The following is a 25,818-nucleotide window of genomic DNA, read 5'->3' as shown; positions in this document are numbered from 1 at the left end:
CGCCTACTGGTGTTGGCCAGAGGGGCCGATGGCGCGATATGGCAGCCTCGCTTCGGTCAGTCTGCCCCAGGGCAGCTGTGGCTACAACTGTATTTTGCCTCCACCAGTGTGTGAATGTGAGAGTGAATGAATAGTGGAATTGTACAGCGCTTTGAGGTTCTCGAAAAGCACTATATAAATGCAATCCATTATTATTATTAGTAGTAGTATTTTCCTTTCGAGAAAGGCTAAAAAATATAAGCAGTCTCCTCAAGGAATGTCTCTGTTTCATAAAGGAGTTGCAGGTAGAAAGCTGAGACAGAGATTACTTATATCCTAAAACTCGTTTCATATGAAGCTTCTAAATGCACATCTTAGGTGAGGCTGAGAGCAAATAATGTCTTGTGCCGCTTTCATCTGTTTTATTTGTACGGAGAAGTGGTGAAAAAACCATAAAGCATTTTCCCATGTGCACATTTCATTAGTCAATTTCTAAAGCCATTTTCTGTTTGGTTTTATCAGAATTAGTTGATGTCTTTGGTAGCGTTTGCATGTTCCCTTCAAAGTTAATTCTGCACAGAGAGCGAGCTGCTGCAGGTTTGCGCTCTCGAAGCGCTTCTTGCTTAGGATGATTTCCGCAGCTGTCTTTGTAGCACACAGCAAGAAGTAATCCTCTCTAGATGCTAGTGGAAGTACTCTATGGGGTTTAGGTAAGGAAGCTGCCTGGACAGGGCACGTAGGAGGCAGGAAACTCATTCACAAACAGAGATCACAGGGGAATATTAGTTGTGCTTCTCACCTATTGGTGGAATCTGGGATCACATTTGTATTAATGAACTGGCAGGAGAGTAGCTAATATTCGATATGACTTTTTCATTTTCATGTGCACCTCTGTTGAATGATGTATAGCATGTACAAAAGTTCAGAGATGCAGTCTATGTGTGAAAACACCTTGAGTCTCTGAAGCTAGAAGCCCGAGGTGTGACACCTCAGGATCTACTATCCTGAGGTGTCACACTCACCAACCCTGAAATAAATCTTTTTTTCTTCAGTTTTCTCAGAACATCTTTGCAAAGGTGCATCCTCACTTCACTGGTCATGTGGCACAGCCAAGCTTGCCCTTCTCAGTCGCAGCACCTCACCCCGAAAAAGACAACTCCGGACTTAAAACCAGCACCTGCCACTGACCCCACAACTTACTTTAAGAGAACAGTTTCTAGTTAACCAACAACAAAGCCTTTATGAGAGATTTTGTTACCCCTGGAAAAAGAATGACATCAATAATTTATTTCAGAGCTCAAAGTGCTCATGAAAAATTAAGACTCTTCACTTTCTCAACAGGAGGCCTTTGTATTGTCACTTCGCAGTCAAAACAATGTCACAATACTGGGAGAGGGCGCAGGCATACAGTGTGTTTTCACTCACACTTGCATAGGAACACAAACGTTTGTCAAAAACACATTCACAGGTTTCCATCCCTTCTGAGGACATTAGGTTATTTCCCGGACTCTGAAAAAATTGCTAAAGCTTCTAACCTTCAGTCTAACTTTAAAACCTAAAGTTTTCACTCTGAAATCTATTGTTTTATGGAAATCTAAAGGTTTTACTACACAACAAAGTCACACACAGCACTACTGTAGAAGTCAATTGATTAATCTATTAGATTTACACTATATGACCTTTGAGGTGAAGCAGTACACTAAGTACAAACCTATATATGCAGGCATGCATCTGTAATAAATCACACATAATTAATCTGTGTCAAAGTGACTTTCTTGTGAACATCAGATGAAAATGATAAATTGTCACGCCTCATAATCACAGCAGAGTCTTAGCATGTATTGCATTAATTTACACACTCATTGCCTTGTAGACCTCGGCATGATATTGTGGATATAACAGATGATATATGGATCTTTAATTTCTTCTTGTCAGTTGTTAGAAAAAAGCATTTTACATTAATAATACAGGGCAGCTTTTATTTGGAGAGTAATTAAATTTTATTATCTGAAGCACAGAGGGAAGGTGTGGAGTGTTTCAAGTCGAGCTGCTGGTGCAAAGGACATTAATCTTCATCACAGTAGGTATAACCTTTGAGAATTAAACCGTACTGTTGTTCGTGGCTTATTGAAACTTAAACAGTGTTACAACTAAATAAAAAAGTTAAACGTAGGTATTTTATATTATGTTGAGATCTCAGATTATCATTCAGCTCCAGTGGCAAGTGTTGATACATATGCAGATATGGAGATCGCTAAGAGAAAGGGTGACGGTAGCAAAATTGCTCAGCAGGACTCATGCGGGTTTTTAACCAGTAGGTATTGCTGGAGAAGAAGAAAGAAGAAAGTCATACCCAAATGAAATAGCAGGGATTGCTATGAGGGAAATGGAGTGTAATTTTATACAGGATCTTTTCACGCAAGCCACATTTTTTATTTATTTATTTATTCATTATTTTGAGCAGAGCTCTGATATTGCTGCTGTCTGTCATGTAGTTTGTTTTGCAGTTTGTGTGGGAATGTGAAGCCCAGCGAGAAGCAAACAGATGACTGTATAGAAAGCCTTTAGGACTGAATGCAATGAATAGCTTACTCACATAACAACCTCCTCCGGAGGTCCGAGATTTGTTTCCTTCCAAGAGATGCAAATTTGTTTGGCATGTTCATGTATGAATTCCACTTTTAGCAGTTACTTTAATTGGGATCAGATCTCACCAGGCAGGAGTAGGAGCAGAAAAACAATAGTTTTAGGGACTTGGTACAAAATTGAAAAATAATTTATTTATGAGATTGTGAGTGAGTTGTGGTAGATGATCGGAATTGGAGAATGGGTTTGCTTGTCTTCTCTTATTTGTGTCAACTCTCAGTAAGAATGTGCCAGCCTTACTAATGCACGTGTTCATGATGAAATAGACACTACAAGCATGTCCCGTCCCTTCAGGTTTAATCTTTGATTTACAGAAATGATAAATGTGGCATGTAAGAGCAGCTAATTTTCCCAGATCATCTGTGACCAAATTGGATTTGTACACCGACAGTAATTGTCACAGAGTATAGACTTTATTGCCAAGGTTATTAAATGTGAAACCAGCAATGCAAAGGCTCAAAAACCTTATTTCATGTCTCATTTTCTTGACTAATTTGTTTCAGTTGGCAAAATTTTTTGCAACACTTATGTTATTGCTTATGTTTTACTAAAATACTGACACATACAAATTTGCACAGGCATAAACACAGTTACCTATACGATGTATTCTCAGGAGTCTCTATCTCGCGGTCGTGTTTCTGACAGCTGTAGGATGACTTATAGAAAAGTTATATGGTGCAGCTCAGAATAGTGCTACCTTTTCATGGTGGAAGCAAGGCAAGCAAACGTGGACTGAAAATGTGCTTTCACAGCACACAGTGGCACAGAATAAACACTTAATAAGGCAAATTACCGCACAGCAGATTCTCGACGTGCAGTCAGAAATACAGATGATTATTTTCTTCTTTACCTCTGCAACACAGAAAATTATATATTTGCCATGCCAACCTTGCTGCTTTACAAAGGTGAGAAAGATAACTCTCTAACCATGTTTTCTATTTGAGGTCTGAACAAAATGTAAACAGAATAAGAGTCTGCAGACATACTGGAAGGCTCTGGGAGAGTCTCTGCGCAAAATTTGGAGACAATATTTTAACACTTGTTCAGATATTTTAGTCTGGACGAAAGTGACAGATCAGCTGTTTCACAGTTAGGTTTACCCACCTGAGTGGCCACTGAGAAGTCGTTTTGTGACTCTGGGTGGAAAAAAATGAATATGAAAGTGTGTTTTTTTTGGCAAATAACTTGTTTTTGAATAGGCTCCATTAGCCACTGACTCCTTCCTTGTCCTTTTCCAACATTTTCCCCCTCCCCACAGTTCCTCTTTGTGGGAAAACAAGGGTAATTAGGATGCTAATGATGAAGGTACAAAGGCCCAAAAGCTCTCTCTCCTCTATCATCATTATAAATATATGAATAATGAATAGCCCTTCACGTAACAGCAAGACAAAAAAAGGGATAGAGAGCCTAAATTTCAACATCAAGAAAAGTAACCAAGTTTAGTGGAGAGCGGTTTGAGAAGGATTTCTTTCTGGCTGTGTGCGCGAATGGGCTGGGCTGGATTTTGTTTAACTTTATCAGTAAACATTCTGGGGTATATTGAATCAAAACTGCTCCATAGTACAGTAATGAGGTTTTGCAGCAGTAGGAGGCCTCTCGGTAGAAAACACTGAAAAATCAATTAGGTCTAAAGCGCCACAATATCGTTCTATTTCAGCCTTAACAGTCTGGGCAATTTGCACATAAATAGACTGATGGGAAAGGGAGAGAGTAGTCCAGGTTTGAGCTCGGTGCAGGGCGGCAAGTGTTGCACTGTGGCTGTCCAGCTGGGCTTTATTAAAAAGAGAATCCCCTGGATTATACACACTGGTCTTATTTATGTGGTCGGCACATTAGATTGAAAATCCAACAATATCAATATTTATTAGACAATATTTAATTGGGCCGAGCAAATGGTACATTAAAAAGTCGAGACAGAAAGAGACAATAAAGTAAACAGATGCAGCTTTAAAAAAATAAATGACTGATAACTCTACTAATGGTGACTTCCTTCTATTCTGAATGAAAATGAAATTTCAACTTTGTATAATATAAAAATAAAACTAGTATAAACAAATTAACATAAAATAAAGTAACAATTTGTTTCAAATGGTGTGCGCCGTTTAAATTTGTCTACTATGATTAACTATTAACTATAATTTTGATATGATGAGACAAATGATTGTACGTGTGCAGAGCTGAGATGTATGTGCTTATGAACACATACATAAATAGACTCGCACTGAGACAAAGACATCACACATGCAAATTAAATGCTGCCAAGTACATATTCCTTCCAGTTCCATTAAGACAGTTACATGCCGCCTAAAGCGAACTAAGCGCAGAAAAGCAAATATATTCCAGGAAGATTCATCAGGGAACTCGTGGCCCTCCAATAGAATTCATCATGTAAAATAACCTGAAGAGAATGGAGGCAAAAAGAAATTTCATGTATCTACAGTCACTGCCCTGATCACCACAACTGCCTCTGGAAAGTGTTCTTAACTCATGTGGGAAATAAGAGCTACTGTCATCTCAGCAGCCTTATTAAGAAGAACACAAACAGTGCATAAATGCTGGCTTGAATGCTTCATCTTCCAACAAGCATGTTGAAACATCTAGTGTACGATGAGCTCAGAACACATCTTAATTATGTTTAAGTAACCAGTCAGCAGGGAAAAAAGGTCTTCTGTTTATGTTCTGCTTTTATAGATGTTTTACAAAAGAGGGCTCTCTCATGTTGTTCGATCTGTTGATATTCCCGTTCACATGGCAGCAACTCAGTGCATTTAGGCATGTAGATTAACACAACTATCTCTGGGGTTTACAGAGAAAGGTCCAAAAAGAGAAAATAGAAAAGACTTCTGGCATCGTCAGACAGTGGCCAGACTGCTTCAAGCTGATAGGAAGACGACAGTGATTCAAATAACCGCTCGTTATTGCCAGAGTATGCAGAAGAGCATCTCTGAATGCAGAACACGTCCAGCAGGAGACCATACTGGGTGCAAAAAGAACAAAAACCGAGACTGAAATTCACACGGACTCAGCAAAATTGGACAACAGAAGATTGGAAAAACGTTGGCCGCTCTGATGAGTCTCAATTTCTGCTGAGACAGTTTGGTGTAACCAAAAAAAACATGAATCCATGCTACCTTGTGTCAGCGATTCAGACTGGTGGCAGCAGTGTAATAGAGTGGGAGATAGATATTTTCTTGTCATACTTACTCACAGCTCACCTGAGTATTGTTCCTGACCATTTGCGTCATAGATGCAGCTGATAAACCTTTAGCAACTGACTGACGCCACGATTTCAACATGGTCTTTGAGGAATGTTTCCAGCACCTTGTTGAATCTCCACGACAAAAATTGGGTCCAGTCTGCTACTAGCGAGGCTAAATTAATGAAGTGGCTGGTGAGTGTAGAATAAAATTAAGGTTAACAGAACAGTCCTTAACAGAACAAGATGCAGAAAAAGATACTTTGGGCCATTTGGAAATTATGTCATCACGAAGTTTGTGCAGCAGACTGTGCTCCGACTGCACCGTTTCATATACCGTCCTCTTTACTGTCTGGACCACATCTAGCAAAGTATGCATCACGGAAAGCTGGTTGAGTTTTAGACATGATGTAACTAAGTGTAAAGAAGAATTGTAGCTTTGTTGCTCGCATGTGTTGTTCCTCTTAATAGGGTTTGTGCGGTGACCACTCTTGACACAACGTTGTGCCTTCCTGCTGTATATGACAGACGGTTAAATGGATGCATTTAAGGGAAGGAACGTAGAGAAGAGAGGAAAAAATAGGGCAGCATCAGGTGTGTTCAGTTCCTTCTGTGCAGCTTGCCTAATCTGTAATTTTGCTCTTGGCGTGAGGCTCAGCTGCTTTGCTCTCATCTGAGCCATTGTGTGGTCAGATGAGTATTTGCTGCCAAGACCTCAGATTTGCTCAAGACTGTAAGGTAGCGGGTTCACCTGGATATTTTTGGTCGGGTATGTGGATTGTGCTGACACGTGTCCCTGATCTGGCTCCCGCACTGCTTGGAAGGAGTGTCCTTTCTCATCATTTATGTGCCGGAGTGTTCACGCAGGCTTTTGTTTAGTCTGTACTGCACACACAACCTTATTGTTACACTTCAGCAATGAGCAGAAGTGTTTCCTAATTGACTTTTGTCTGAAACATTTCATCTGTGAATTGAATTTTGCAAAGTAATGGGATGATCAAGGGCACATTTCCAGCAAATGCTGACTCAAATCCTCTGTCGATACTAGGAGCAGCACTGTAGGGTTTCACTTTTAAATGCCATCTTAACCATCTTAAAGATATTTGTGTTCACCAGCTACAAACCACACTGTAACACGGTTGCCAGATACCATTATTTAGCATTGGCTTTCCAGACTTTGATACGAAAGTTGAAGCTTGCATATGTCTGCATGAAAGCAAACTGCAGTTAGGCAGTTAGGTGTTAAAGCTTACAGTAAGGAAGAGTAACATACTTTATAAAAGACTGCTTTGTCCTCCCAGGTATAACAATCTCTCCTTCACCCATCTCACAGGTCTAAAAAACTCTCAATAATCTCCTGATGTGGCAATTACCACTTTTATTATCCTTCATTACTGACTCTTCTTTGTAGCTGAGGGCTGATTCATCCCTAACATTAAGATGATGGAGACTTTTTAGGGAAAGAATGGAAAATAGATACTGACAATGATAAATAGAGCACCAGTGTAAGAGGATAAGATAAGAAAAAAAAGAAAAAATTAAAGGATGGCGAGTTAAGACGAGAATGAATGCCGGAGGAGTCTTCTGCGGGACTGAGTTGTTTAATTAATGTTGCCGTACACACCACCTCCATTCCCAAGAGCAGTTTCTGTTTCTGTTTTTGTTTCTTTCACCTCATAATCCTCTTTTTGTATCTCTTTTCCACTTAGTTCAGTTGCATCCACTTCAGTCTCAGGGTTTATCTTTTAATTACAAAGAGCAGATTACAAGGAGAATTTTACAGCAGCCATGACATTGTTGCAATAACAACAACAAATAGCTTAATGTGGGTCAACCTGATAGCCGGTTGGCAATGAGAATGATACCACGTACACCCTGGCATCTTAAACAAAGAGTTATTGGTTTGATTCCCTTGTTCTTTCCTCACTTTTTCTCTATATGTGCCCGTTATTACTATAACATCAGAAATAAGTCAGTACGTACATGAGAAGGCATACAGTGTTCCAGTCGTCAAGTGTCTCTCACACCTGAAGTCTTTGCTTGGAAATCACTCTTTACAAATGACAAACGACTGTTCTTTCCTTTAGGTCTGGACGCTCTTCTCACTCTTACAGTCTCTCCTTTCTTTTCCACTCTGATACCTTCCACTCCTCCCACTTTCTACTCCACAAAAACCTCTTTCACTTCATGGGTCTGCTCTATCCATCTCAATAAGGGATAGATGAAGGTGTGAGAATAACAGTCTGGCAGGTATTTCTCCCAGTGTCCTCAGGACATATCGGTTATGATACCACTCGCCACACAGGACATATTACTTTCTGATTTTAAAAGTGCTTTTTGCTCTGGTCCTCTCAGTAGTAAGAGTTATATGTTCCCCTGTCTCTAATTGTTTGATAGTAATAATTCTTAACATCTTAAAAATTGTTTTAGAATACGTCAGATTTAAATGATTTTTTTTTTTTCAAAAAAATGTACTTAATTAGACATGAATTAGAAGTCGGAGATGTTTTGTGTTTTTGCACTTTTCCTTTCTCATTTCAAAAAGAAGTTCTTTCACTGAGCTCTTTCTTTACACCTTATTAGTCTCCCTTCTCGCTTTTTTGGTGGCACTTTATCTCAGCTTTACATCTATTCACGCTTGCTTTCCTTAGATTTCTTTTATTAAGAGGTGGGAAATAAAGAACTACAAAACCTTGTTCCTGTAGAGTTTTCATATATCTGTATTTTACTTGACTATTTAAATTTTCAGACAACTTTTGACTTTTATTCTCTACATTCAAACGTATATATCTTTGCTCCTTACATTTTCATAACAGGTTCATTACTTCAGGTTTAACGGATTTGAGGGGAGTTGTTGATTATTTTGCATCACTGTTATGTTCAAACTAAGTTAAGCATCAAATTTATGCATCATTTATAGGACTATGCAACTTAAACAAGGGGTTTAAGTTGTATAGTGCAATTTCAAACACACAAACTGTAGCTGTGCAGTTTGTAACACAATGTGTTCAATTCAGTTTTATTTATATAGCACCAAAGCACAAAAACATATGACAATAAGATAAGATATGATAAGATAACTCTTTATTGTCATTGCACAGTCATACATAGTACAGTAGTACAATGAAATTGGAAAACTGTCCCACGTCGGCACTACATATAACACAACACGACACGATATGGCACATCACAATGCAACACAAACAACACAACACAGTATAATAACTTAGTAATAAAAAAGAAGAATAAGTGTATTTGTATTGCACACTGTTACTATTGCACATGAATTATTATTGCACCTTGTTATAAATATAAATATTATTATTGTTATTGTTTTAAACATTGTTACCTCCCCCCTAAAAAACTCCAGGGAGGTAGCCAATCAGGTCAGCTATTTGCATTGATCAATGCACTGAGTGTTATAAGGTAGAGACCCGACAGCAATGTGTATCTCTAAAAGTACAGGTTCTGTATTTCCCAGAGACAGAAGAGAAGCTCACTTTCAGAGGTAGAGAAAAATGTAAGACAGAAATGACAGGACCCGGGTATTATTTTCTTATCATATTTAATATGACATGAAGTTCACTTAGCTTTGCACAAACATAGCTTGTAGAAGTGTCCTCCAACGCGATACTGTTTACTGTTATAGTACATTTCAGAGCCTGCACTTCACTTTTACCTGAGTAAAAAGACTGAATTAGTACTTCAACTTTTACAAGAGTATTCTTTAAAACAAATATTTGTACTTCTACTTAGGTGATGAATGTGTGTCCTTTTGTCACCATTTATGTGTGCGCGTGTGTGTTTGTTGAAAGTTGAAGCTGAAACATGGCAGTGATTAATTGCATGGTTGAGATCAAACAAGCACAGTTTAATTAAATCCTCTGATAGTGTCAAAGTTTATGTTTCCTGGGAGTCAAGAGGTTGAACCCTCTGTGTCAACTTCCACTATTACTCAACATTAATCACAGCAGCGTGTTTGTCTTGTAAGTGCGAGCGATACGAGATGCAGCTTCTTTTACAGCTGCTCGGGGTAAATAAGAACAATTTTAACATAATGGAGATTTTTAAAGATCCTTTTGGAAGAAAGTGTAAACATGTCACATTAAATGGTTGATTTTGCATAACAGTTTTTCATTCAAAAACTCAATGTTTTGGTTTGGGGTTTTTTTCCATCCCTGGTTCATTTCAATTGTTCCTAAGACTGGGCACAACTTTGGTTAGAGTAACCAATGATGCGATCCTGTCATGAGATGTTGCTTGTTGCTGGTAAAAATGTAATAAGCAGTTTCTTGACACTCAATATTCTGCCCTTTGGCGTGTTCAAAACTTTTATAGAGAGAATTTTGGGGCCAAGGGGTTGAGTGTGTTTGGCATAATCAAACGATGATCTCTGACTCACATCAGAGGAGAATCGGCACCTGCAAGCCCGAGGCCATGTTTCTCATCAGAAAAGGGTGGACTCCTTAAGTAATAATAATAATAATAATGGATTGCATTTATATAGCGCTTTTCGGGACCCCTCAAAGCGCTTTACAATTCCACTATTCATTCACTCTCACATTCACACACTGGTGGAGGCAGCTACAGTTGTAGCCACAGCTGCCCTGGGGCAGCTATACAATAAGTAGTATGCAATAAGTCTCCGCCTTAAAAGGAGGATTCTAAGTATTGTGGGGTCTTGGGGGTAGGGTTGGGCATCTCCAACCTGTCATTCATTGTTCAAAGAAACAGACGGAGAGATTTTATGCATTATAATATGATAAGAAGCAATAAAAAAAACACATATCCATTGGTGAGCTGTAGCCAATTGCTTTGATGATTTGTCACCAAAAAGCACAACTTAAGTGAGAAGGAGAGAAAGATTGGCTGATGGATTATCCTGGCATTCGCAGCGATATGGACGATATAGTGATTGTGAACAGCTAGCTTCAAAAAGACCATGACAAATGTAATTGTGCCGTGTTAAACAGTTCTCCCTGCTTCCTCTGTTATGGTCAGGGTATCACCACAGCCTCCCTTCCTCCCCCTACGCCTTCACGGCTGGACCTGATGGTCAGAGGTTACCTCCATCTGGCACCCTCTCCTCTGAGTATCTGAACCAGGGTAACTCCAAGGTCCTCCTCCTCATCTGCAACACAGCAGGATCTGGCACGCAAGCTGTCAGGTGAGCTGTTGTCATCGTCATTATTATCCATTTAATTTGTATTGACTTTTTTTCTATTTAACTCAGATAAGCAGTTTATTTAACAATTACGGCTTCTTCTAGAACTATTTGAGCACAGAAGAACCAAGTGTAAAGATATCTAAGGTAACCTAGATATCTTTTATGCATTTTAAGGATGTGCCATCCTGCAGTCAGACTGTGTTTTAGACCTTGATCATACACAGAAGCAGACACTTCTCTTGCTCTGCTGTGTCTTAAATAGATTTTGTCGTTCATTCTTTTCCTTTAGTCCTGCTGTGTTATTTCAGCATCAACATCTAACTCCGGTTTGACTTTGACCTGTATGTCTGTTACGTGAATCCCCCAGACTCAGCGGGGTTTATTTTTTTAGATTTGTGCAGCTAAAACATACACTCAATTCAATAGTGTTGAAACTAGAGGCCAAGTTAAACAATGTGGTCAAATCAAACCCTCTGACCTGTGGAAAAAAAATCAATTAGATCCATGTGCTTGTCACTGCTTAGCATCTGCAATGTGCCGCATCTGATGTTAGATTTCAGCAGCATCACAGATGGAAGAAACAATGGAAGAAGCTGATTGGATGCTTGTATTTATTTGGGGCTAAGCATCCCATAGTTACTGTACAGCATTACAAATCAGAGAATCAAAACTTTTGATAACGTTTACCTGACAATATCGTCACTGAGAAGGTAAATAAAAAGATATGTGACCCAGACTTTTACAAGACAAATTTCAAGCCTTACTTTAAACTGAGCAAAGATTTATTGGCTTACACGTGAATGTTTTGCTGTTACTATTTTACTAAAACGAGTCCTTGCAAAGGCAGATTGGATGGGGCTTACAGTGCACAAAAGCATCCACATCGCCGTTATTAATACTTTTCAATTTATAACGCTCTCTCCACAGGGGATCAATAAGTCTAACCTCTTATTGACACAAGGCAAGACAGATTTATTTTACTCTCCAGTGATCTAGTTTCAGTCATCATGTGCACTTTGGGATTTGATCTTATAGCTCCACAAATCCATGTAGAGACGTTACTGAAAGGCTTGATAATGTCAGGGTCTGACATTTGAAGACTCATCCGTCCACATGCCACCTGACTCGTCTGTGCGGCTACAATAAATGTCTGAGTGTCTCTGTGCAGCCATCTATTCCCAAAATGATCTGGAAAAAAGCAATATATCTACAGATGTTTAATTATTTCCTAATTAAAATGCCATAGTGGAATTTCGCTGCATACTATAATAGAATCATGTGGATACCCGAACAGTCCAAATCTGTGCTTAAATGTGCAACTTCAACAGCTTTGCTCCTCCGAGACTGTGATATTATGAAGCTTGTAAAGATTTGCTCCCATTCAGCCTACAGATCATGCTCTGGCGCACAGTAGCAATCAAAACGATCCCGTTCAGGGTCGTTCAGGTTAAGGCAACTCAAGTTCTTTGACTCCAAATTATTTCTTCACTCTGAGCTCACTTTGTGCTGCGGGGAGGTTTTAAGAGAGGAAAAACAGGTCTTCTCCAGTACGATGCTGCAACATTAAAAGCTTGGTGTTGCTGTCATACTGTTGTGTTCTGTAGCAACTGAATGAGTTACACCAATATTTCTTCAAAACAGTTAGCTGCCAAGGCATTGGGAACTTTGTTGCTGTGTTTGTGTTTATACTGTAAATGTCTTAAAATGCATTTAAAACTTAAAGTGTTATTGTAATTGTATGTGGACTATATGTAAGCCTGTGGATTAACATAGGTGGAAGAACCCATTCTAAGGTATGGATGCATTGCTGAAATGCAGACTGGTTTCTTATTTGTTCGTGGACAACATGTCAGTACAAGACAGCTGGCTGTAACAACTTGATGCACTTGACATTTGATAGTTTGACACATTCCTAATAAGCCTACAGCTGCTTTTCACTTAGTGTTTCAATGAATTCAGGTTAGACTACGTTTTCTAATCTTAATTACTTGCCAACATACTTAATTATAAATAGCAATCCTTTTTTATTTATCTTTTCAATGCAAAACCTACTCTCAAATCTCTTTTGTTCTGCTCTGCTCTACCATCCTCACTTGTGCTCTGCTCTCGCAGGTTTGGGCCTCCATTTCTTATACTTGAGGACAGGAGTATCTCCTGGGACCAGCTGCATCAGAGCATCCTCAGTAAGCTCTATTATCTGATGCTGAATGGATCTCAGGCTCAGGTAATGCACCCTCACTAACCAATAACATGTCAGCTACTCTATTCTGTGTCCTTGGCGCTTCAGCTCAGGTGGTCCTGGACACTCTGGGTTCTAACAGAACAGATTAAAATAGCAGCGCAGTGGAGAGATCAGTTATCTGTCTGAGTCATAGTTAGAGCTAATTGAAAAGCAGACAAAGGTTAAAGCAAATGAAAACTTGTAGTTTTTTCTTCCTTCATTGTTTTGATGATTGTAGGGTCTTTGTGATGCTGTGTAAAGCACATTTAGACGACTGCCACTTCATAAATAATGCATTGAACTGAATTGAATTAATATTTAATAATAAATCTGCAGAAACTACAAATCTGATCCTTTATAGCATGTTCAGTGTATTTATAGGTTAGATTGAGTTCCTAAGTCATATATGTTATTAGATTCAATGGGTCTTACTAGCTTCTACAGTCAGACTAGGGAAAACAGTGGTTGGAGACTGCAGGATGACCAAAATTACTGTAGCCAAGTGCAACAAACTTGTTGCCTTTGAAATAGCTGTTGACGTGGACCAAGTCTGCAACTGGCAGGCAGTTGCCATCTTCAAAACGAGTGCTATTTTGCTATTAGGCTGCAGTTGAACGGGGTCGGTGTTTGTGATAATACAGCAGTTAACTGTAAGCAGTTGGTGAAAATCACAAATCTGTTTCACCCTACATCCACAGAAATTCATAATTAAACAGAAATTCAAAGATTTCTTCTCAAATACTGATTTATATAGATATATAACCAGAATACAACCAGATGGCAAGAGAGTTGAGTCGAGTCCCTTATTGCAAAAACAAGTGTCATAGACGAGCTGTGCTTATTGGTGCAGATTGACTCAGATTGATTGCAACGTGCTGGCAATCTGTCTGCATTTTAAAATTAGATGGCAATTATTTGCACACCTTTGCCAATCTGTCTGAATGTGATTGCAGTCAGTGTGAGTTGGACAGTAATTGTTTGGAGATGGATTGCCTTCCACCAGGTGACACGTGTAGTCGTCTTGTGATCCAAAGCAGCCACCAAGAGGTTAAGGGCATTGCACTCTTCCACCAAGGGCTGACCAGCTGGTGGCCAAAACTACGAGCAATCAGTTGCTGAATATGAAAAAATTTAGAGCAGTGACCAGGCAATTTCTGATTTTTGCTGGCTGCAAAGAGGTTGTCATCAAGTTTAGTGACGTATGTCGTTCTTCATATGGGACGTTTTGATACTACTTTGAGAGAGCCTGTTTCTCCATCTGTTACAATTTTCATTCAAAGGAGTGTTTAAATCTTTTAAAATCTTTTAAGGTGTTTTCACAAAAAAATGATTTAAAATAAACCAAACACTAGAGCAGACACATACCAGTAGTTCAAGCCTTTCATGTGAGAATAATAATGTCCCTAGCATAATTTTCAATGTTGCACTGTCAAACCTCAATAACAGAAATGCACATTTTTATCAGTGTAGAGGAAATAAAGATGAATGTGAAGAGTGAAAATAAGAAAACAAGTTTTATTTTGTTGCATAGTTTCAGTGGATGCATTACTCCTACATTCACAAGCCAAGATTTAACCACAAAGGCCTTTGATTCTGACCTGTTTATTTTTGTTCAAGGCCATTTTTGTATGTAAGATTTTAGCTCTACCGTCCACTCAGTATGTGCTGCTAATCTTGATAAAAGCTGCGATTCAGCCGATGCGTGTTCAAACCATGAACTGTGGCTCAACACTACTGAGTAAATATTTTTGTGACACGTAAGCACCCATTCATCATGCAGCTGTCTATTTGATTAGGAACTATGGAGGAAAAGAAGGAGAAACATAAGTCTGGTATTTACTGATTGCTATCTTAGTTTCATAGTTAATTCTTCAAAACCTGTCTGGCCAGATATGAAAACATCCTCTTGTTGTCCTTACTTCCCCTTTATTCTTCTTAAAAATATACCACCAACGCCCCTATGTGGATTTTTGTTTGTTTGTTGTTATTTTATTTTTATTTTTTTCATATTTTAAGCTGTAAAGACCACTTCTATCCCGAGGGAGAAGGCCATCAAGCCTTGCTGATGCTTTGTTGCTGTTATTTTAGAAGAAACCACAGAACTAATACCAGCTTTACTGTAATCTCTGTGCAATATAATACATAAGATCCACACAAAACTCCGTTTTTTTGCCAGTGTCATGCTCCTTTCATTATCATTAAACAGTGCTTTGGTGCCACCCAGAGGTTTGTTTAGCAAGACACAGCTCAGCTTGTCCAAAAAAAGAAAACGCACCGACTCGCATGTCAAAATCCTTCTTTCACAGCTCACTCTCTGAAGGTTATCAGGTTATTTAGAAAATGTTATAAATTTTGCCTCTGTCTCCGGCATACCTGTCTAAACTTTATATTAGCACATTACATTCATATTCATTTTTTTACTCTTTGAAAAGCTGGCAGAGCAGAATTCAGCTTATTTGAATTTTAAATGACTAATACTCTCTGAATAAAAAGGAAACCACTTGTTAATGCTTGTTGCCTGGCCTTTTTAGGGAATATTTAGAAAATTCCCTAAGTCTTTTATCCTGATGGTAAATCCATGTTGGAGGATTTCTATCATTTTTATAATTCGGCTGTTTCTGCTAAAAATGAGCTTTTGGCTCTGAGTTAGTTTTTTCTTGAATCTTTGAACTTCTCATGTCACATGTTTATCTTACCAAATATTACTGAATGACCAGTGAATTCAAATATACGGCCTTCTATCGTTTTCTTTATGGTGTGAAGGTCTTTCATATATTCAGACTCACTGGAGTCGCTGGCCTCCGTGAGGCAGATTATGAATGCTTAACACTAACGTTCATTCAAAAACTGTACCAGTCCTGCGTGATTACTTATTAGTGTGAAGTGTCTCATCCACTTTCCTTCATTATACTTTAACAGACAGACAAGGATGTCTGAACGCATGCTCGCTCGACCTCATAAAACCAACAAGAAAGAGACTGTACCTTTTTCATTACTGCTCTAGGCTCCTATTAACCAACTAATTTTTTTCTCTTTATGCTCGACTGCAGTTCCTGTTCTCCAAGAGCAGCCGACTCATAATGAACCCTTATGTCTTTGCAACAAAGAATGTAATCCATTTGGAAATACATTTTTCTCTATTTGAGTGGAAAGGTGGTAGGACTGACAGAGAGCATTTTAGTTAACAGACATTTTAAAACCAAGTCCCACAAGAGAAACAAAAATAGGACAAAGTGATTAAAAATGTTCTAGTCTCTGTCAATTTGCTGGTGGAAGTAATGGTAATGTGCTTATTAAGATTTGGGTGGTTTGTATAGTTCTGCTATGTGCATATATATATATATATATATATATATATATGGATAGATAGATATATATACAATTTACCTGCAAGACATGAATAAGAGAGTGTGTGCTTTAAGACAGTTTTATAGATCCCCTCATTTCAGGCCCAAGTAAGACAGCTTTTGTCTTTATGTGCCATGTGGCGTGCAAAAAAAGCTTATTATGATTATTTTAATTATTACAAATCATTTATTGTTTTTAACTCAGATACTTTTCCTTGTTCCTTTTTTGTGTTCTACTGCTGACATATTTTGAGATTTCAAACTCTGGATTCCTTAATTCGTTGTCATGGCGGCCAATTCTATATAAAACCTCTGGTAACTACAGTGACAACACTGCTTCAAGTCAGTTCAGCTTAACCTTTTAACACAACAACACAACACCACTGATTCACGTTATATTCATAACGTTATATTCATAACGTTATATTCATAACGTTATATTCATAACATTATATTCATAACATTATCTTCATTTATTCTTATATATTACATACACAAACATGCACACATGCATATATATATATATATATGAACAGAAACTATATAAGAAAGTAGTTTGCTTTGCTTATGTTGATGCATATGTACACTGATCCATGCAAACTTGTTCCTCAAGTGTTGTTAAGATGTTGCGCCTGTTATTGATGCAGTAAGTCAAGTAACATTGTATTTATATAGCACCTTCAAAGACAATGATCACAACGTGCTTCACAAAGAAATACCAAGGCATTTTAAACAAACAAACAAACAAAAAAGTTAACCAAATGTAATTCCCGAGAGATGAGTTTTTAGTTGTCAAGCTCAGAGGAAGAGAGTTCCACAGTGGCAAAAGCTCTGTCTCCCTTAGTTCTCAGCCTTGTATGCTGTATAACAAGCAGGCCCTAATCACATGACCTCAGCTTTTTTACTTTAAAAATCAGTGCACCGAAGCATTACCTTTTCCATTATGCAGTTTGTACTGAAGGTTTGAAAGTTTACTTCATGCATGGTCCATGTACTATGGAAATATTTTTCTTTTCAAAGACCACAAAACACTTTTTAAAAGTCTTTTTACAAAATTCTTGTGGATTATGTTATACTCGATTACTCTTTTCTTGCACTGTTGTTTCTGTCACGCTCTTTAACAAGTATTGTAAATCAGAGTGAGATTTCTCATGTAAAGGATGTGATTTACATGAATGCAAAGGTGCGTGTACTAAATTGAGGTGTTTGGGTAGTTAGACACCAATAAGCTCTTCTTATAGCATATAAGCTGCAGATAAACGTAGCAGATTGTGACAGGACCCCCACCGTCAATAGTTGATTAGAGTAAGGTTGATGGAGGCTTTTTGTTGAGATGCCCTGCACAACAAGGATGAGATCTGGGGAGAGGGGCTGAATATGGTACAGAACATAAAGTCTAAACAAGGGTTGAAAGGCCTTTTGGAAACACATAATCCCTGTAAAAAGATCACTCAACAAAAGTATTAATATTGCAGTTTGGAAGCCTTTTTCATGACAGAAAATGATAAAAAGTGATATAAAGCAAAGGAAATGGAGCATCAGAAATACAGTAGCCCATTATAACAAGAGGATGGGAGGAAATAAAATGTGAGAGAACAAATCATCCCTATTGGCTTTGTACAGAAGAAACAAAGAAACATACTAGAAAATATTCACATTCACACTCCTATATTAAATCATACTACAGAAAAAAACACATTGCTTTGTAAGGCATTGAGCACCCAGGCTGAAAATCAGAGTTTCAAACTACAAAGGTGTCCTTCAACTTTTTTTTGTTGTTGTTGTTAATTCATTAAAAGTATCTCAATTATATATTCTGCAATCATAATGTCATCACCTCTCAAAATTTATTATATTTGTCTACAGCTTTATATGCACATAAATGACATTTATTGAGGTAGTCCTTCTTTAGGGACACAGCTGTATTAAATAGTGTGACCTTCTCTCCTTCCAGAATGCTGGAGCGTTGTTTAAGATCAGAGTGGTGGGAGGATCGGCAGCCTACAGCTACCTGTCCCCACAGGACAGCAGGCCACTGTACCACCCTGCTGTTGACAGGTACACCACACCTACACCTACACTCTACCTACACACATGTGAATACATGGTGTTATCATAGTTCCGCAACTGCTGACTTTTTTTTTCTTCCATGTATTTATTGAGTTTTAAACATTACACTGCATGACTGCTAATTTAGGTGTGGCCAATCTCTCCATCAAAGTCAGGCCCTTGTGTATTGCTGGACTGCTCACAGTGCCACTAGAATTATCACTTCTAAATAGAGCCACATCTCCAGCTAAGATTCAGGACCTGCACATAGATGCATGGCTACTTTAAAAAATGTAGTTTTTTCTATACATCGCAAGACAAACTCTTTGATGAAGGTGTATGCTATTCTCTCCTTCTGTGATGTCAAACTATATGCTGTGTTATTGTTCGCGTGAGGTAGTCTGCTAGGGCCGATGAAGACAAAATACCTGTTTCTGTTAATCACATCATTCTTGTGAGATCTAAAGACTGGTTGTGCTCTAAGGAAAGAGCAGACATGTCAGCATATTTCCCCTGACAAGTCTCCTGGTCCATGTCCTTTTGTGCTTCCTCAATGTGCAATCTATATTGTTCTTATATTTTTTTATAGCTTTGGCAGTGTTTGGCATCTTTTTTAATCCAGTATATATGTGGCGCAGACTTTAGTGGATGTAAACAGAACATCCAAACCACAAGAACGCACATCACATGAGGAGGTCCATCAGCTGCACGGTGTGGATAGTGACTTCAGCCTCTACAGTCAAAGGTGGAGTTCTAGTGTTAGGTCCTGTGAGATCGGAGGGACAAAATCAACAGACCTGTGCACTTAAATGCACTCACATTGCCGTAGTGCTTTTTTAGCCACACCAACATTGTCGTTTATCGCCCCCATGCCCAGCAGATATGGCATCCTACAACTTTGTTGTCATGGGTACTTTTTACACAGTGGAAGGAGTCCAAAACTGATTACAGATGCAGAGTTGGAAGTGATCAAAACAAGACTTCCACAGAGAAATCTAAAAATAGAAGCCATGCTGAGATAAGCCTTAATTTAATCAAACATGTTTTTGACTTTCATGGGCAAGTCAGGGAAGTTCAGTACATCCTCTCCTTGTACAATTTTCTAGACACCAGCAATTACGGAGTCAGTATCCAGAATTTAAGTTAAAAAATGCAGAGTTTTGTTTTTATTTTATTTTAACAAATACCTGATTACGTTAAGTGGGACTGATATTTAACTTCTGGGATATAAAATATTATATTGTATTGTATCCTTTTTTCTTGTGTAAAATTGCCATGTACCTATGTATAGAGATAAATCCTAAAAAAAATGTCATACTTGCTGATGGCATGTGGAGGAAAACTAGGAATACCTTCAGAAACCAGTGGACCTTGATAGCACTGAAGGATACAAACTATGATATCAGTTTAACAGTATGAAGATAAAGGCTTTATTTCCTGTGTAATTAACAACGTCAAGGTGTCGTAGTACAGCCGGGAAGGGGAGTATAATATTTAAATCTGTGCTGTTGTTCTACTAAGCTGCGGTGAAGGTCAGGCTTCCCACCGAGGGCTAGGAAATGAGCTTCCAGTGTGTGTGTGTCTGTTTGTGTTTGTGTGAACAAACCTGTCTGGGGAAAATGTGCATCGGTTTGCCCTCTTGGTGGCAGCTGAAGCTCATTTCATAGCTGTGATGTAGTTGAGCTTTGCATGAAGAAGGTCCATATCTGTGTTGTGAACATATCTATCTATCTATATCTATCTATATATATACATAAATATAGATAGATATAGATATGTATGTGTGTGTATATATATATATATATATATATATATATATATACACATATCTATCTATCTATATATCTATATATAGATATATAGATATGTGTATATATATACATATATATATATAAAATTAAAAAACTAAAAAAAACCTCACTATTAAATAATAAGTGAGGTAACACTTGGACTGCACACACAAGTAAAAGGAAACATAGAAACACGGGAAAAGAAGTTATTGCAATCATGTGATTAAGTTTAAAAATGTTTTAAGCTAGTTACTGTAAATATCAAGGGATTTAAATTTCTGTGGTTGTGCAAATATTGATCCACATGCTGTGCAGAAAATGTCACAAACTTGCTTCTCCAAATGGTTCCTTTTAAATCCTTAGAGGCTCACAGTATGTTACTAAATCAGAAACTGATACACAATGCAGATGCTTTCTGTTGATCTCACACTCATTTATATTGTCTTCTTTTATTCCTTTTTTTTTTGGGGGGGGGGGGGGGGGGGGGCACATTTTCCATGGTTGTGTTTTGTACTCTGTGTTTTAAATAGAGCTGCAGTTTTTATAATTCTTATACACCGTTTACCATTTTCAGGGGCTCAAATGTAACTGGATATTTCATTTACTCACTCATCGTGGCCGATTTCTTTCTTTATGATAAATCTATTTCAAGTAAATCATAGTTCTCCAACTTTAAAAGAAAAATTAAAATATTCAGAAAGACATGGAAAACATATATATGAGAACCATGCAAAAATTGCAACATTAAGTTTCATGCTTCTGTAAAAAGGAAAAACAGTAGTGAGCTCAGCAACAGAAACGGCCTAGAGGTCTACAGAAGACGACAGTGGTGGATGATCTTATATCCAGCCAAGTGAGGAAAGCTCAACAGGAAGTAAACATGCCATTATCCCAGTCTATCATAAGCAGACATAGGGGAAAAAACATCTGTGAGCCTAAAGGAAAGAAAGATGACATATTGCTAAAAACATAAGAATCAATAAGAGCAGTTCTCTAACTGCATTATTTAGACAGATAAAACTAAAACCTGTAACACAAGAACAGGAAGAAAAAAGTATGGAGAAGGTTTACAACGGCTCATAATCCAAAGCATAGTATCACCTTATAAAAGTGTGTCAGTGTGATGCATGGGCATGCAGATATCCTTAGTCCTTAGCAGGGCAATACAACACTGCTGCTTGTTTGGCTCAGTGGGTGAGCAGGTGACTATACACAACAGTGCAGCAGTTTAAGAAGTCTGACTCACGGTCCTTTGCTGGGTGTCGTCACCTTCTTTCTCTGTCTATATTGTCTATATTGGATTTACACTTGCTTTCGATTTTGCCTGACTTTGCTTCAAGTGATTTTTGTATTTGTGGTGTTGTAATCATGTTGCTAATGGGGAAGTTACAGACCGCCCTCTGGTGGATAAACCATTCATTACATGGTTGTTTTGCATCCCTTCTTTACTGTTTTCATTTTCATTTTCATTTATTGGCCATTATAAATCCGAATACGAGTATATCACCAACTAAATAATCTCGACCAATCGACAAGGCTCTAATGAAATGATACAAGATAAACTTTGCTGTCCGTAGTGTTATATTCTGTTCAGAGTCATCTTAATGCAGCAAAGTGTTTGGATCAGTGTGGCCGCTGGATAGTGACCAGAATATACATTAAAAGCTTTTTGGGAGCTTTTTGAAAATAAAACTAGTGCTTTGAACGACCAGGTCTGTCACCGGATCTCACTGAGCAGCATTTCAGTAGCTGAAGACAAAACTGAAAGCAGAAAGGCTCACGAGTAAACAGCTGGAAACAGCTGCAGTAAAGGGTTTGGAAAAGCAACAAAGAGGGAAATCAAACGACTGATAAAGTATGAAAAATAACAGATGTGTTGTCTTTTGCCTGTGCCTTTATGTGTTTATCTGCTTTACAAACTAGTTTGAAATGTATTGCTTCAATTAACTTGTTGTGTAACCACCTTGTTAAAAAGATAATTAATGTTTTCCTGCATGTTGTGTGACACTTAAATAATTATTGACTTGTAGACAATTAACTGGCCACTCAGAGCTCCTGCTGACGCTCTGGGATCTGGATTCGATTTAATTTTGTGGTAGTGCTCTGTTTACACACAGAGCAATCGTTCAATTAAAGAAATTCAAATGATTCCCGGGAGGAATTAACTGTGCGATGACTTTTTCGACGAGAGCATCTGTAGAGGCAGTGGTGTTTTCAAAGTTTTCAAAGTCTCTAATTATTGTGCTGACAGGTCACAGAAGTGTGATATCTGCTAGTAGCGAGTGCATTAAATGCATTCGTAGGGAACAATACTGAGACAACAATGTGAGTTCTGCTTTGCAGATGGAATGAAATTATTCATAGTCAGAATCAGTCAATATTTAGCTGTGCTTGAAGTCTCAAGCTTTTCAAGCACCTTTCATGTCCATCTAGAAAAGAAAAACCTTTGACATGGCTCCAAAAATCTGCCAGTGGTGATCCATCATTCTGTCCTTAGCATTCAGTAATTATTAAGTGCACCTTGGCCTTTCCATCAGAGCTACTTGGCTGTTGAATACTGATGCTGTTTCTTTCCTCCTGAGATGAAAGCAGTGAAGGTAAGCCCAGAAATATAAACACCGTGCCCCTCGCTACATTAGGGCAGAGAGAAAAATCATATTTTTGCATACCAATCCTGGATGAGAAACCAGGTCTCAGCTTTGGTCGTTGTCACTCTGTGATCCTCCTGCCAGTGTGTACATATTTGTGTGCATATTATGGTGGAATAAATTACAATAAAAGTAAAAATTGCAAATATTGATGGGCTTCAATACGATTAGTCAGAAGCTCACGTTTTCATTCTGCTTGAACTGAAACTGAAGAGTCGACTAAAGGATGTGTTTTTCTGGTGTTTTTAATGTGGAAAAGCATGTGCTGATAATTTGCACAAAGATAAATATCTATCTAACACTGTGCAATAGCCATGATTGGCCTTTTGTTATATTACTCCCTTATTCCTAAATGGAATAAATTCATTTTCACACAAATGACAAGGTGAAAAACATTTGCTTGAAATTCTTGCAAATTTTCTTTTTTAAAAAATGTACATTGTAAGTATCCACAACTTCTGCCATGACACTCAAAATTGTAATTTAGAAAATGCATTTTGTGCTTACTTGTGTTATCTTTGCCTGATATTTAAATTTGTTTGATGATCTGAAACATTAAAGTGTGACAAACATACAAAACAACAGGAAATTGGGAAGTGGGCAAACACTTTTTCACATCACTGTACTCTCTGGATGCACTATAGCAGCTGTCACAGGAGCAGCTGTTGCATGACAGCAACACAGATTTTAACGTTCTTCTTTTTTCTTTTTTTTAAACTTCATTCATTGTGGTTTATTTCAGGCTTTTGAAGATCACAGAATGCTATCACACTCAGAAAACTAAAATCATAAAATATGTATTCAGAGTTAAAAGATAACCTTCCTGCTTTTCTCCGCTGTTTTGTAGAGCTCTGAAGTTCTGTGGCCCAGGTGGACCCCCCCATGTGAAGCTTGTTATCGAATGGGAGCCAAGCACCAAAGAATGGTAAGGACTGAACACATTTTAATGGAAAATGCTTTAAAAATGTGCAGAACTCACAATTTTATAGTGTTGGCTGTTGTCATCTTGGGTGACATGGTAAACACAATTCTGCCATTGAATTAGACCAATCCACTTTGTGTGTGGTCCAGTTTATTTGGCAGCATCCAGGAGGAAGTAGTGAAAGATGCAGAGAGCGTGAGGAACCAGCAGCAGCAGCACCTTCAGCAGCATAGCTGTACCTTGGATGAGTGCTTTAAGCTGTACACCAAAGAAGAACAGGTAAGTAAGAGGAATACAATAAGCTTTTGTTCTTACACGGTTATAACACAATATTTGCATTGGAGGTTTCATCTCCCTGAATTTCATGAAACAAGTGCGATTTAATCTCCAGATTTTAATTTACACTCCAAGTCAAAAAGGCCACATAAGTATTTAGAAAAAATAAAAGGTCCACAGCAGCACCTTTTACTTGCTTACATGCTTACTGATTTATTGATATGCGTAGTCTGATGTCAGAAATCAACAGATGTCAATAAAATTATCACACAGAGACGATGGTCTGTTGCATTTGCCAATTCAACTAGAATACATGTCACGTATCCTCCTTAGTTTTCTTTCTTTCTGTCTGTCTTAACCTGTCTTTTTGGCATTTTGCTACAATTGGCAAATGGAAAATCAGCATTGCACATGATAATAATAATAAATTATTGAATTATTAATGCACAATGCTAGTTTTTAATGCATTAATTTGTACTGAAATCATGTCTAATATTTAAGATTTAAAAAACTGATATAGATAATTAATACCTGGAGCTGACTTTATGTGCTTAGCTTTTGTACTTGTCTTTTACTGTACTTGCTGTAATATTTCAGTCGGGTGGTGTCTGTTCTCTGGAAAAAAAATAGAGGCAGCTGGACTTTAGGTTTGTGAATATGTTTCACCTCTCATCCAGGAGGTTTCTTCAATTCTGGCGTGTGTGTGTGTGTGCAAATTACCCAGATTAGTCAGGACATCACGCACAAACTGACTCTGTATTCTCTCATCAGGTCATATTCACACACATGCTCAGTATGGTGCTACTCATGTCTCACAGACTAGCACACAAACTTGCCATATTTTAATCGTATTTTAATCATATTTTAATCGTTAATTGTACCGCTCAACAGCCACTGAGAGGGAAAGCTCTTCCACATTACCTTCCTGTTTTGCTTGCGCATGGGCATGACTCCAGGTCAAGGACTAATATTTCTGACATCCAGATAGTTTTCTAGACTAATGGTCACCTAATCCTTTCTGCTGTCTGAGAAAATACCTAATGTTTTTTCAGACCTAATGAAAGGTAATGTTGTACTATTATTACTTATGCTTGGCTGGCCGTATTCACATGCTATAGTACTACTTTAATTTCATAGCAGTGATAAACATGTGTAGGGCAGACAAAACTTGGGTTCACTATTGTTATCTGGCTATTCAATTCAAAGCAGTTTTATTTATATTGCACCAAATCACAACAACAGATAGTCCTGCTCTGATTAGCTATCACCAATGAAAGCAGGGCAGAGACGTGATTCTGCTCCTCAGAAGCCTAGATGACAGACCTAGATGGATGTGGGGATAACAAAAGTGGAAGGAAGGAGCACTGAGATGACATTGAAGGTGCAAGTTCTAGTGAGCGAGTGTATGTAATGGGAATGACTTAGATGAAGAGCTGCTGAGTGGGGATCAAATGATAGAGGAAAGACAGGAAGGAGTGAGGGCATCAGCTTGTCAGATGCGAAATGACAGGGTCTGAAGTGAGAGGTGAGTTTGTGTTGATAGAAGGATAATGGAATGAAAAGGCCAGAGTAGTCAA

The 25,818-nt window shown here is 38.1% G+C and overlaps 1 protein-coding gene across 1 annotated transcript in view; it reads left to right on the top strand.

Moving 5' to 3' along the window:
* usp43a (ubiquitin specific peptidase 43a) overlaps positions 1 to 25,818 on the top strand; it is a 112,509-nt gene that overhangs the window by 62,005 nt on the left and 24,686 nt on the right. The window contains exons 7-11 of the mRNA XM_087842551.1: positions 10,823 to 10,988; positions 13,101 to 13,212; positions 18,511 to 18,614; positions 23,891 to 23,968; positions 24,115 to 24,244. Coding sequence (XP_087698677.1) covers positions 10,823 to 10,988; positions 13,101 to 13,212; positions 18,511 to 18,614; positions 23,891 to 23,968; positions 24,115 to 24,244 — 590 coding nt within the window. The remainder of the gene's footprint in view (positions 1 to 10,822; positions 10,989 to 13,100; positions 13,213 to 18,510; positions 18,615 to 23,890; positions 23,969 to 24,114; positions 24,245 to 25,818) is intronic.

This window comes from Neolamprologus brichardi, chromosome 6 (assembly GCF_056152115.1).
Source record: "Neolamprologus brichardi isolate AB-2024 chromosome 6, ASM5615211v1, whole genome shotgun sequence".
Lineage (NCBI taxonomy): Eukaryota > Metazoa > Chordata > Actinopteri > Cichliformes > Cichlidae > Neolamprologus > Neolamprologus brichardi.
The sequence above is the reverse complement of the archived record's forward strand: the minus strand, read 5'-3'. Positions and strand labels throughout refer to the sequence as shown.